The 13,731-nt window shown below is 51.1% G+C and overlaps 5 protein-coding genes across 5 annotated transcripts; 1 reads left to right on the forward strand and 4 right to left on the reverse strand.

The window, feature by feature from the left end:
* Positions 1-1,502: 1,502 nt before the first annotated feature.
* Positions 1,503-3,941, forward strand: optB (small oligopeptide transporter, OPT family; the record flags this gene model as incomplete). Its single annotated transcript, XM_057177530.1, has 2 exons — positions 1,503-3,204; positions 3,277-3,941. The coding sequence occupies 2 exons, from the start codon at positions 1,503-1,505 to the stop codon at positions 3,939-3,941; spliced, it is 2,367 nt and encodes a 788-aa protein (XP_057031832.1).
* Positions 3,942-4,599: 658 nt separating this feature from the next.
* On the reverse strand, positions 4,600-6,243 carry N7457_006487 (cytochrome P450; the record flags this gene model as incomplete). Its single annotated transcript, XM_057177531.1, has 3 exons — positions 4,600-5,037; positions 5,108-5,897; positions 5,951-6,243. 3 exons carry the CDS (start codon positions 6,241-6,243, stop codon positions 4,600-4,602), a joined length of 1,521 nt encoding a protein of 506 aa, XP_057031833.1.
* Positions 6,244-6,903: 660 nt separating this feature from the next.
* N7457_006488 (uncharacterized protein) lies at positions 6,904-8,122 on the reverse strand (the record flags this gene model as incomplete). The annotated part of the gene is made up of 2 exons (XM_057177532.1): positions 6,904-7,741; positions 7,797-8,122. 2 exons carry the CDS (start codon positions 8,120-8,122, stop codon positions 6,904-6,906), a joined length of 1,164 nt encoding a protein of 387 aa, XP_057031834.1.
* Positions 8,123-9,239: 1,117 nt separating this feature from the next.
* N7457_006489 (DNA cross-link repair protein PSO2) lies at positions 9,240-11,819 on the reverse strand (the record flags this gene model as incomplete). Its single annotated transcript, XM_057177533.1, has 2 exons — positions 9,240-10,844; positions 10,899-11,819. 2 exons carry the CDS (start codon positions 11,817-11,819, stop codon positions 9,240-9,242), a joined length of 2,526 nt encoding a protein of 841 aa, XP_057031835.1.
* Positions 11,820-12,521: 702 nt separating this feature from the next.
* On the reverse strand, positions 12,522-13,008 carry N7457_006490 (Sm-like protein LSM2; the record flags this gene model as incomplete). Its single annotated transcript, XM_057177534.1, has 3 exons — positions 12,522-12,553; positions 12,678-12,928; positions 12,995-13,008. The coding sequence occupies 3 exons, from the start codon at positions 13,006-13,008 to the stop codon at positions 12,522-12,524; spliced, it is 297 nt and encodes a 98-aa protein (XP_057031836.1).
* Positions 13,009-13,731: the final 723 nt, after the last annotated feature.

The following is a 13,731-nucleotide window of genomic DNA, read 5'->3' on the forward strand; positions in this document are numbered from 1 at the left end:
CGTGCTCCGTACTCCGTACCCCGGATCAGTTTCAACGTCGGGTTCGCTTCGAACTGCATCCTTCAAAAAGACACAACCCACATGTTCGCGACCCCCTGTCTTCATATAACCTAATGGAATCTCCAGTTGGCATTATTCCTTGTGCGTTGTAATCTCTCACTGTTCACATGATGTCTCTCCGCTTTGTCTCGACGAATGGCCACTTCAACTGCTAGCGCCCATATCACCACCCCGGCAACTCCGCGGGGCTTCCGACCTGAGACACGCTAACCGACTAGCCACGAGATGCCCAATTTGCCACTCACGCTGCTACGACCTTTCGGTTGCGGTTGATGCCATATTGACCTGGCGCACGCCCAGACAGCCCCTAAGGCTTACCCCGCATTGCAGTGCAAGACACCCGGCTGGTCCCTTGTTCCACATTGCTTGTCTTGTCTTATATGAGCTAAGCACTATAATTGAGCAGCTACAAACGAATGTTGGATCTAGCCTCACAATGGAGACTAACATTTCCTCTCATTAGTGTGTCGGCGATCGCCTAAACGCAGGAGAGATAAGAGGCTACCGGGTGTTTTCTTGTTCGACAGGGGGGTGAAATTCCCGTGCACCGGCTTCACATTGGCTGTATATCAATGTGCATACGCTTCTTTCCAAAAACGGTTATTAGCCCCGAAGAGGGGCCAATCACTATTTTAGCTACGCACCTAGTGGCGACGCTAAGTCGACGAGGGCGGGTTTACGGAGTATATTTGTGTTCCGTGCGCCAGCTTATCACCGACAAGCTCTCAGGAGATTGCTTCTCTTGGGATCCTCGATGCTCAACTCCGAGGCAATCGATGTCGCTAAAGATTGCCTTTCTGTTACTGATTAAACTGAATCATCTGTCCCTGCGAACTTCGTCCGTCCTCACAACCCCGGAGTCTCTTTGTTGAATTTCTCGGGCCCCCGGTCAGCCATGGTATGTAGGTAGGTACGGTGTACAGAGTACAGTACTACAGAGTACGGCTGGAATAACAGGATCCAAGCTTGGAAGTAACCCAAGGAACGCCACCAATTATCCAAGATAATGCGTAGGTATATGCCTGTGTGCTCTGTGGCCCGTGGTCCGTGGGCTGTAGACACCAGACCAAATCGGAATATGAGAGCCCTCACTCCGTGGTCGTGCTATATGCACTCTCGCCGCTTTGCGTCTCGAGGGCTTCCAGCCACTCAAGTCGCCTTTCCTCCTCATTTCTCCTCACCCCCTGTCTTCCCATCACCCACTTTTTGCTTTCCACGAATCAACTTCGCTGGTGAAAAGTTGGTTTTATTTCGGCTCGTGGGTTACATCCCTGCCTGGAGTAGCTTGCGATATTGCCTGCGGTCGATAAGGCGGACTTCCGACGGCCTCGTGCGCGACAACAAGCTTTAAACCATATGTGAAACCCTCCATCGCTTGCTCTTTTTTCGTTTCCCAGCTCCTTACTTCGTGAAACCCATATCTGTGCACTGCATCTTTCACCATGGAGAAGGATGAGTCGATCGCCATCACCTCGGGTGCGATGGTCGATGAGACCGCACCCGATGAGACGCTGAAGCAGCTGCGCAACCTCAAAGACCACCACCACTGGGACCCTAATATGCCCGAGGATGTTGTCGAGGAACTCGATGAGGCCCTACACACCTCCGACAAGCGGACCCAGGAGGCCATTGCCCAAGAGCTCCTCGACAACTCTCCTTACCCTGAAGTTCGATCCGCTGTCTCCAATGTTGATGAGGGTGGCAATTGCAATACCTTTCGCGCCTGGGTGATTGGATTGCTATTTGCGACCATCGGTTCAGCCCTCAACATGTTGTTCTCCATGCGCCAGCCATACATTATCATCCCGTCGTACATTGCACAGGTTGTCGCCTATCCCGTGGGAAAGGCTTGGGAAAAGTTCATGCCGAAAAAAACATTCCGCATCTTCGGCTATGAGATGGAACTCAACCCGGGCACATTCACTAAGAAAGAGCATACAATTTCAGTCATCATGGCAAACGCCACCTTTGGTGGTGGTGCCGCCTACGCGACGGATGTTATCTTGGCTCAACGTGCCTTCTACGGACAGCACTTCGGCTGGGGCTTCGAAATTCTCATGTGTATCTCGACTCAGATGCTGGGCTTCGGTATGGCAGGCTTTTTCACCCGCTTCTTGGTGCAGCCCGCCGCCATGATCTGGCCCTCGACTCTGATCAATACCTCCCTCTTCACTGCACTCCACGATCGCACCAGGCCAGACCCTGCCAAGGTCTCCGGGTGGAGGATTGGCAAATACCAAATGTTCCTGTACGCTATGATCGGATCCTTTACCTGGTACTGGTTCCCTGGTTATATTGCGCCTTTCCTGAGCATCTTTGCCTGGATCACTTGGATCAAGCCACAAAACGTCGTCGTCAACCAGCTTTTCGGTGGAGCTACAGGCCTCTCGCTCCTTCCAATGACATTCGACTGGACTCAAATCTCGGGATTCAATTTCAGCCCTCTGATTGCTCCGTGGTACGCTATCTCGAACACTCTGATCGGCATGTTCGTCTTCTTCTGGATTGTCACCCCAGCTATTCACTATTCCAACCTTTTCTACGCTCAATATCTGCCTATGAGTGACTCCAGCAGTTATGATAACACTGCCCATGTTTATAATGTGTCAAAGATTCTGACTCCCGACTACACCTTCGATGCCACAAAATATGAGAGCTATTCTCCGCTCTTCCTTTCAACGACTTTCATGCTGGCTTACGGTCTATCATTTGCCAGTGTCATCTCTGTCCTCGTCCACGCAGCTCTGTACAATGGCAAGGATATCTGGGCTCGGTTCCGTCGCGTGGGAAAGGAAGAGGAAGACGTCCACGGCCGCCTGATGGCCAACTACAAGACAGTTCCCCTTTGGTGGTATGGTGTTGTGACCGTCGTCATGACCGCAATCGGATTCGGGGTTGTTTTGGGCTGGCCCACACATATGGCTTGGTGGTCTTTCATCATTTCCCTGCTCATCGCCATTGTCTGGTTCGTTCCTATTGGCATTGTCAAGGCTGCTACCAATATTGACATTGGTCTCAACGTCATCACGGAGTTCATTATTGGATACATGCAGCCCGGTCGTCCTATGGCCATGATGTTGTTCAAGACTTATGGTTACATTAGCATGTACCAGGGAATGTACTTCTGCCAGGATTTGAAAATCGGTGAGTCCCTTCATGAGCCCTATTGCTGGCCTAGCTCTTTCGTCGACTTGTTATACTAATCCCTTCTCTCAGGTCACTACATGAAGATTCCTCCGCGTGTGACTTTCTCAGCCCAGATGGTCGCTTGTCTGTGGTCTTCGCTGGTTCAGATCGCCACCATGAACTGGGCTTTGGGCGCAATCAAGGGCGTATGTGACCAGTTCCAGCCCGACCACTTCACATGCCCCAACGGTCGTGTGTTCTTCAACGCCTCCGTTATCTGGGGTGTCATCGGACCCGCCCGCATGTTCTCCCCCGGTCAGCTATACTCATCCCTGATGTGGTTCTTCCTCGCCGGTGCCATCCTCCCTGTCATTCTCTGGTTCCTTGCCCGTCGCTTCCCCAAGACTCCCATCAAGTACCTCAACGGTCCCATTATCTTCGGTGGTTCCGGGTTAATCCCCCCGGCCACGCCCCTGAACTATCTCACCTGGGGTATCGTCGGATTCATCTTCAACAAGTACATCCGTGATCGCTGGCGCGGTTGGTGGATGCAGTACAACTACGTCCTGTCTGCCGGTCTCGATGTTGGTCTTGCTCTGTGCACGATCCTGATCTTCTTGACCCTTAACCTGACCGACACTGATTTCCCCTCGTGGTGGGGCACCAAGATCGCCTCCGGGACCCTGGACGTTACCGATGGCGCCATTCGCCAGCCTCTTGCCGAGGGCGAGACCTTCGGTCCTGCCAAGTGGTAGATTGGGTCGTGTCATACTGAATCTCATCTGGGATGGGATTACCGTCCGAATCGAGGCATACTGCGCTTCTACGGGCTTCCGTCGAGTTAATGTCGGCCATGAATAGCTACGATAGCATAATAATATTGATTTTGTCTCGTTCAACTTTTGTATCTGATATCCCCCCCCCCCAGGCTCTGTCCTCTCATGGCATATTCAGTGCCTAATGAAGTACATAAGGGCTATAAGACCTATCATCGCGGCTATCAGTTACCAATTTCAAGTATTTTAACTTCTTGAATCATTCTTCCATTCAACCTTGGAAATTGTCGATGCTCAATGGAGAAGATGTGAAAAGAGAAAAACGTAAATGTAAAAAAAAAATAGAATAACATATATACAAGCTCATCAGATTTCTTACATTCAATGGCCCAGGCAGCCTATATCCCAAAGTGAATCCAACAAATCAAAAGGAAAAGGAAAAATCATCAGCGGCTGGCATGATTTCCACTTACCCCAAGTAGGTTAAGCACAATCCCAACCGAACTCATCGAATCATGACAGCAGATGGAGAGACCCAATGTCATTTCAAGTTTTCCACCCTAGGTCCAATCCATGTTTCATTGAAACCCTCACAAGAGATCCACACTCCAGAAATTCCAACTTAAAAAAAGATTCCTCAAACACGACGACGGCGCATACCAACCTGCAGACCCAGAGGCTTGCGGAGGAATCCCTCGCGGGTCTCCATGGGTCCGTCCTGTTGCATCTCGAACTCGAAGAGTCGGAACACGGTGGCGACAATGACGAGCAGTTCCATCTCTGCGACGTTGCGGCCGACGCATGCGCGAGGTCCGTGGCTGAAGGGGATGAAGGCGGCCTTTTGGCGCGCGCTGAGGCGCTCGGGGCTCCAGCGCTCTGGCACGAATTCGTCGGCGTCGGCACCCCAGATTTCCTTGGAGTGGTGGATGGTGTAGCTGGGGACGGAGAGCACGTCACCGGCCTTGAAGGTGTGGCCGCTGATGACGACGGGGGTGTACCGGCGGGGATCTCGCGGGGAAGACCCATTGATGAGGTGCTGTGGATGCGCATGGTTTCCCAGATGACCCATTGGAGGCTGGTGGGGGTTGTTAGCTTGGCGAGGTTCTGATTGGGTGATGTGGGGCTTACTAGGGGATATCCTTAACCATGGCATGGCTGGGGACATCGATGTCCTTGGGAATGCCGGCGTCGAGGGCCTTGCGAAGCGTGGGGAGAACGTGGGAAGTGATCATGCACCAGTATAGAATGGCACAGGCGGTGTTGGAGGTGGTATCGGAGCCGGCGATCAATTGAGTGAGGGCCTCGGCGGTCAGTTCGGCGCGTTCAAGCTGGTTGCCATTTCCGTCCTTGCCTTCCATCAGGCGGGCAAGCAGATCCACACGGGTGTTGTTGGCCATGACCTCGGGCTTGAGACGCTCGTTAACACGGGCAATGGCGATACCGGCAAGGTTCTCGACGGCTTGAAGGCCTTCGCTGAAGAAACGGTCGGGGATGTACTTGGCGAAGGGGATAAGAGATGGCATGCAGCCCAGAGTGGCGGAGACCTCGCCACGACGGTTCAGAACCTCGACAGCTGCGACATACTTGGGAGGGTCCTTGGGGTCCAGGCGCATCTCGGCGATATCCTGGCCCTTCTCGAGCATACCGAAGGGAGCACCGAAAGCCAGATCACCAATAATGTCGAAGGCCAGGTAGTTGAACCAGTTGAGGGCATCGAGGCTGACATAGCCGGTCTTGGGGTTACCCTGTAGATCGGATAATCTGTTCCACTGCTTCACGAACTCCTCGATGTTACCGTGGATGTACTGCTCGAATTGGCCAATGGACTTGGCGCTAAAGGTGTGAGAAACAGTCTTGCGCTTGCGCGTGTGCTCGGCACGGTCACGGGTGTTGAATAATCCACGGCGGATAGAGACAAAGGCATCGTAGAAGTCGCTGGGAAATTATCAGTCTGGGCCGCAGTGTTCCTGCGGAAAGGGATGACATACGCTTTCAAGAAACCGTTACCATGTCCGTAAATGCTCTGAATAGCCGCATCGTCGGCGACAGAGACCTGGGTAGGCGAGATACGCACCAGCTTTCCGTACTTCTTGTGAGCTTCATCGATTGTAAGGAACTTATGGCCTTGGCGGCATTGCAACATAAGCCAAAAGTGGGTGAAGGCGGAATACCCGGCAGAGGGAATGTCCCGCAGGTGCGACTTTTGCAGGTACGGCACCACATAATAGGCGATGGCCAGTCCGAGAAGCAGAAATGGAACGGTCTCGAGTGTCACAAACATGGTGAGGGGTGTGTATACAACGTGTATACGGCGCACGAGTGTAGGACAAAAACAGGAGGAAAAAACCAGGCCCAATCAACTGGTATATATAATAAATATGTTTAAAGATAGTGAATCATAGCAGATCCATGACCGACGAGCATCCAGGATATTTATGAAGGAGGGGGTATGAGGTTGTCAGCTCGTCCCCGAGGCAAAGGCGAAGCATCGGGAAGCAGTCTCGGTAGCCCTCCAGTGTGGGGTTCCCATGGTAGCGGTGGAGATCCGTGGAGAGTGCCGTCTCAAGCCTCCGAACGTCTGACTACCCCGGCTTCGGTTATTCGCTGGCTCTGGACAAATCAGCATTCGCATATTGACGACCCCTTGTTGTTGTACTGCAATGTTGGGAGTTTGATTTGTTAAGAATGTCCAAGTGTGGGACAAGGTCACGAGGGGGCGGAGAGTGTGATGCCTGCTTTACAAGGCATCACATGTATTTGTCATCATGTCGCCTCAGGCATCAACCCCGTGTCAGGCTTCACTGCCGAGGTCCTGCAACACGCTGTATACGAGTGGAATGCTCTTGATCTCTCTGGCCATTAATTCAAAGTCTAGAGATATAATTGATATACATGAATGGTATCATCTCAGATTTGCCCTCCAACCCTACTTCATTTTCCCCTAATGACGCACATGATCATGATGATGACTCCGGCTCTTTAAACCGTGAGCCCCCAAAAAGTCATGAATCTCCTTGTACGCCCCCGTGGCATTGTAATGCACGTTAATCGCATGCCCCGTGTTGGGGTGGATGTAGGCAACGAAGGCACTTGCAGACGGGAACAGCTTCTCGGCAGCGGCAGGGAAGGATGCCGATGTCCCACCTGTGTGCGAGCAGTCGCCTCCACAGAATGGAACATCGTTCTCGCCATCAATGACATACACGGGCCCGGTGAAATTGCTCTGCGCTGGCAGACCCGTGATGGTCATGAGTTCCCCAATCGTCATGGGCTGCTTGTTCTCTTCGACGAACTCCAGCAGCTCGGTGTCGAAATGGGGTGGGTAGAAGAAGAGATACACGTTGCTGCCAACGTCGCCGCTCGTCAAGTATCCACCGGTGTAGTCGGAATTTTTGCCGTTGAGCCGCGCTTGCTGGAAGTTGGCCCCGGTGAGGAACATGGGCATGTAGTCGGCACTTGTCGACCACCCGGTGAGCACAAGCGCATCCGAAAGGTCCGGATACATTGCGGATAGGGCAACCGTCTGTGAAGACCCGAATGAATGTCCGACATGCACAATCTTGCTGGGGGTCTTGATATGAGAAATCTCGCCATTGCGCACCATACGGGTCAACTGAGCAAGACCCTCGATCTCCAGGAAGGCCTGGATCTCGTTTTTGGCATCACCATGAGAAGACTTCCCAAGGCCTAGACGATCATAGGAGAGTGTGTGGTAACCTTGAGACAAGGCGTACTCGACGTAGGAGTAGTTGTAGTCGTTGTATGGCAGATCCCAGTAGCTATGTTTGCAGGTTAGCCCACTGTGGACGAAAGACCACATGTCTCGCTACTCACGTCTTGTCAAAGCCCATTCCATGTGTGAGAATCTGAAGCGTGTAGGCGCTGCTTCCAGTGCTCTTTGGCATACAGTACTGGGCGGAGATATTGTAGAGCTTCGAGACGGTGGCGTACCCAGACAGTGCTGCTTCAGTTATATTACCACCCTGTTTGGTCGAGGCAAGGACAAAGGAAGTAGCATCGAAGTTGGTTTCAGGCGTGATGATATTGTCGAACACGCCATTGCGAGCTGTGACGGGGACTTCCACTGTTACATCGTAACAGGTCTTTGCAGTAGTGACACCAGCCGTCAAGGCCCAGAGTCCAAATGTTGAAGTACGCATTATGAATTAGGATTTGGTAGTGTATATCCTCAACCACGTACAGTAGAGGCACAACGAGCGACCTTTATATATAACATCCAGGACAGGCAACCATGACTAGAATATACCGCACATCCCTTGATTCCCATGGAAAACTCCCAAGATTCAGCCCGAAAGTATTTGTCAATGACAAGTGTGGGATTTCTCTCTGCGATGGTAGTGGGACTACTTAGTCCGCAGACTAAGAGATCGATAGCGCACACTCCCGTCAAAGGTTGTTGTCCGGTGCTAAGCCCTGGCGCCGGTGAATGGCCTGGACAATGCATAAACGTTGCAGGACTTGATTTTGTTTTTTTCGATTCTGTCGGAATTCGACACATGATCTCTTGCATCGGATCTGATTATCCTCTGCTTGAACGGGTAAGCAGCGTCAACTTCACAGGCCGTCCTGTATGTCGTCGATCGGAATCTCGACACGATCCAATGAGTGCTCACGATCTTCGATCCTTCTGATCCACTTGGCCCGAGCCCTAAAAATGAGAACACATCCTACACGGATCAACACGGATCTCAAAGGAGTTCCGAGGTTGATCTACCAAAGCCCGTTGATCATTTTGCTGCGCTCTGTACGGAGTAGAGAGTGGAATTGTGCGAGGGGCAGGTGGATTTCAAAAGAATCGAAGGAATATAAGCTCAGGAACAAGTTGTATTCCACGACATGGTATCTCTTCCAAGGTTGCGTGGGTAAGCTTCTAATTTCAATATCATTTTTCAGGGGCCTCAGACGAATTCATTAGTGAAACAATCCCCTGAAAAGTGCATTAGCGTGCGTGAATAGCGACCAGACAGGCGAGAGATATAACCAAACCGAAGCGAAGGATCTACAAGCGTTCCGAAGGCCGAGTCTTTAGGCTTCCTATCCTGTTTGAGTGGAGCAAAGCAGAATGGACTCTGCAATAGCTCTGGACCAAACACATTGCCAGAAAGCCGACTAGAGATGTACAAAAGAGGATTGGAACGAGAGCGAGGACAGCCCAGTTTGCGAACCGAAATTAAATCCCCACAGATAGATGTCTAGTCGCGATGCAAAGTCCAATGTAACTAGTCTATGATTCTGCCTCTATTTGCAAGCCGTTGTTCACCATCGGTCGCCAGTGACTTCAAATAACCCGTTTTTCTTCTTCTCGGCATCCCACCGTTCCATCCACACCTTCATCTGATCACGACTCTTCTGGCTGCCAACATTCACCGTAGGAATGATCCGTCCAATTCGCAGAGCGCAGCAGAACATGGTCAACTCGCGGAACGAACTGTGTTCGCTATAAGGCACGCCAAAGCATGCGCTTTCGCGTGTGCTTCCGCGTTGTGGAGTGAGATCCTGGCTGGTGTATGGTGACTTCCAGTGTTCGCCGTGCAAGACTGTAGATACTGGTGGATTTTGTATCATGCGCCCGGCGGGTGGACGATAGGTCCAACCGGTCGGGCGGAAACCGACGACTCGAGAGAAGTGGGGTTTGAGGCCATCGAGGTAGTCTGCGAGTGTGTCGGCGCGGATCTCGAAAAGGGTTTGCATATGCACTTGCGCTTCGTAGGGATTGCTGGTCAGCATTGCGGATAGCTCTGGGTCTTCCAAGCAGGCACAGATGCGTTGCTTCGGTGGAGTGGCAAAAATCTTTGACCCAAGTGCTCGCGCGATTCCCATACATATTCGTTCTTTGCCAATGCTATAGGTGCCAATTACTACAAGCAGTCGACCTCCAGCCTGCGAGTCTTTGTCCGCTGGTTTGTTGTTCACTGTCGCCGCGGAGAGAAATTTATCCATCAAACCACCTGTGCCGCTCTTTCCAGCATCGAGCCCGACACCGGCCTCTTGATTAAGCCGCACACAGAGCTCCGAGCATGCTGTGATTACATCCTCTTGAGCTGGAAAGCCATATTTCGGGCTTAAATACGTGGTGTCCAGGTAGCATTTGTCAATGTGCTGCTGTCTGGACTTTCCAGTCACTGGGTTGATAACGTCAGGGCGTAGAAGTGGATGTTGTACTTGAGCAGGAGATGCCCGGAAGTCACCACAATGCAATAACCGCTGGTTACGGGCATTGGCTCCATTCCCAGAGCTCTTTTCGAAAAGAAAAAGAGAGCTACCAGGACAGTGATTTGCATGGATCATGGTGACCTGCACACCTCCCGTCCCCGGAACCTCAGTGGTGGATTCGAACTCGAGATCAACTAGCCACTTGGGATCAACGCGAAGCTGCTGGCGAACAAGATTGGCAGTGGGTCGACTGCAGTAGATGGGCCCATGGCACCAAGACTTGCTAAGTCCTATATAATGGTCGCTGTGGAAATGGCTGAGGAAATACGCGTTACACCCTTCGACGGCTCCATAGCGGAATGCATCCACACATATCGAGAATCCAGGAAGAATTTTATAGAATGGACAGGTGCGTTGGTAGGCTTGTTTACCTCGAGAGGAGACTTCATTGGCGGCTGCAGTCGCCCAAGCTGCATCTTCTGCGTTTCCAGCCATTAGCTTAGAGAATGCAGACCGTGAATCTGGTTTCTTCTGCGAAAAGGGATCACGTTGCGCAGGTCGAGCGACGGCAGCGCGCTCTGCGCGTGTCAGGCCTCTGTCGGTGTCGACAGGAGCCGGAATCGGCTTCGCAATGGGCCTACAAGCAGATGTGGCCATGATGGGGCTGCTTTTGCCATCAAGACAGTCGTTGACATGTACTGCGATATCCTATATCAAGAATGAGCAATCCAATAGCCCGAATCGGGATCAATCAGTACCTACCCTTTCGTCGAAGCCCTTCAGCGCCGTCTGGCAGATAGGACACTTGCCCACTCCTCCATCAATATCTTCTACACCCGAACAGTCATTGATATCATTTTCTGGTTCTACTCCAAGGTCGATATCCTGCTCTTGTTCCTCCATTTCCCAGGGCCGATTTCGAATTTCTTCCCCTATAAGCTCGTCTTCTTCTAGATCGTCAAAATTCGCGCGTTCATAATTTTCGGCATTATCTCTGGCGGTTCTTACCAATGGCGGGGGTATAGGTTCGGATTCTTGTTCTATCGACGCAATTTTATCCATTGGCAATGACTTGATGTTTGTCGAATCTGCAGTTCCAATTGTGGTGTCATCGATCTCTCTGTACGCTTCCATATCATCCTCGCTATCGGACTCGTCGATAAAGGGTCCGCTTCTTTTCTGGACTTTTGGAGGTGGAGATGCTTTTGTAGTCGTCGGTTCGGTCTCTCCTTGCTGTGCCTCGTCGACTGAAGTTCTTGGCGAGTCAAACTTCCGGCGCTTGACTGCCGAATCATTCTCGTTATATCGCTCGTCATCCGCCTTCAGGAACTCTTCATCATCACCCCAGATGTCAGGTGTTGGTGACCGTGCCTTTTCGTTCGTCTCCGGCGCCCGTTGAATCTTTGCTAATCCCTTTTTATCCTCCAAGAATAGACCTCCGGTAGTATCGTTTTTTGCGCTATTCCCTCGTCCAGATGTCGAATTACCCCGGCCACTGCTAGGTGAGCGCGAGGACGCCGTTGCAAACTGTGTGATCCGGGCCTGGCGAGAGGTAGCGCCTGGTGGCGTGTCCGTCTTCTGAAAAAAACTCAAGATGCTTGAATTGCGTTTGATTGAAGATTGCTTTGTCCCAGAGGATGTTTTGGATGGCGTTGCCGCTTTCTTCGCGTGAGTTCCAGCCATTATGGCTCAGTGATGGAGGAGAGAGATTGGAGTCAGTTGCACCGTGTGGGAAGACCGAGTTGTAATGGAGTCTAGCAGAGCCTGCAACAAGTCGAGTGTGTTTTTGAACCGAACGGAATACAGAGGCTTTGATCAAATGTACAATATATCCATAATATGTGCACAGTCGCCAGAGCAAATGTTCACGATCGGCGGAGTGGGAGGCGCGAAGAAACCGGATCGCGACACGAAATCACGTGATCTGCCTACTGGTGATAAGAGCCCAATTTGGAAGGACTACCAGTCAGCTCAGAGAAGATTATGATCAAGTCAAGTATAAAAAAATTGTTGCTGGTCATTATTGCAGAAAGTATTTCTAACGAGGTATCATGAACGACGCATTCAAGGTGCCAGCATGAGCGCATGGACGGCAAATCTCCAACGCCATCGCTTTCGCGGCGTATCAACAGGAATTTATGAGCGGCGATCCAAGGATCATTTTGTATCGTAGGCACATTCCATTAATGTGGAAGTTTTGGATAGATTCGTTGCATAATTCCGTCTCCCCAGCCATCAGTTCGGTCGTCTCGATGTTGGCAGACCACATGAAGCCCCCATGCTCTGGGCCATTTAATCATTTCAATTGCTGGAGACCACCTAGTGGAAATAACGGTATTGAGAAGCGCGATGCGTGATTGATCGTAAAATTGAAGTCAGAATTGTTTACCGAGCTTTGCCGGCCTGGTTGGCGGCCTCTGTAACAAGATATCAGTATTGGTTCGAATGGGATCTCTAGTCGCAAAGTCTTGAGATGATTTGGAAAAATGAACAGATTTTCAATTTTCGAAAACTTCGCTTCGAGAGCAAGGCGCAACTCACCTCGCCGTGTAGCATCCTCCAGCAACCCCACGTCGACCTCCGATCGAGGCAACATCACATACCGCACCACACTGCCACGGATGAACATGTTCTTCACCGAGGAGAGATGAGGGTATTTGGCCAGATCCAACACTTCGATGTCGTCGAGCTTGATATTCAGGTATTGGTCGACCGATTTCAGGATGCCACGAATGCGAATGTCATTCTTGAGCTCAATGGTGACCGTCTGGTTGGTCAGTGTCTTGAAGAAGCTATGGTCCGAGCCCCATCAGTTACCGCCCATGAGATACAAGCTTGCGCTCTACGCTATGACATACCTGAAGAAAAGCATAGCTGCGGTGGGTAGAGAAGCTTGGAGGGGTGATTCGACGACGAGGGATGCGCTATGACAGAGCGATAATTTGTATTCTTCTACTGCGTACCGATTGGAGGATTTGTGTGAGGGCGTTCGGAATGGATCTCTTGGAAGTTAAAAGCACCAGAATGTCGACGACGCACAAGAATTTGTCCAGCGAGATGCGAAAGAGAAGCCGTCGGAGGTGGTCACGTGCATGCAGATAAGCCTGGTGGACTCGGTGCTTTTTTACTTCCATTTGGACCACTATCAGGAATTGTGGCTACGAATGGGCGAGAAGAAACTATATTCTGATTGGAAAAACATGGAATTCCTTCCATATCGTTCAGTTATGTCGATAGCTTTCCACTTTGAAGTCTGCCCCTCTTCCTAAATAGTACATAACAAGGCAAGACATATATAGCTGGCACCCGCTCCCACAGGAAAGAAGACTATGAGCCACATCATAGCTGATTTCCGTAATTAGGGAATCGAGTGGACGCGAATTTCTTTGTCAACATGGGAATATCTTCACTAGAGCTCTCAACTACTAAATTCTAACACTTCCCTCATATTGGGTGGAAATATTGTCTGATACTTCGACAAGCAGATCCAAAATATGCTTCGCACTCGGCACTACAAAAGAGGAATTGAACCCAATTGGTGAAGAGAATTGCACTAGCTAGAACCTGAACCCCGGCGCTTCATTGCTTCACGTTG

Source organism: Penicillium paradoxum (assembly GCF_028828445.1).
Source record: "Penicillium paradoxum strain IBT 22861 chromosome Unknown utg000005l_segment0_segment0, whole genome shotgun sequence".
In the NCBI taxonomy this organism is placed as follows: Eukaryota; Fungi; Ascomycota; class Eurotiomycetes; order Eurotiales; family Aspergillaceae; genus Penicillium; species Penicillium paradoxum.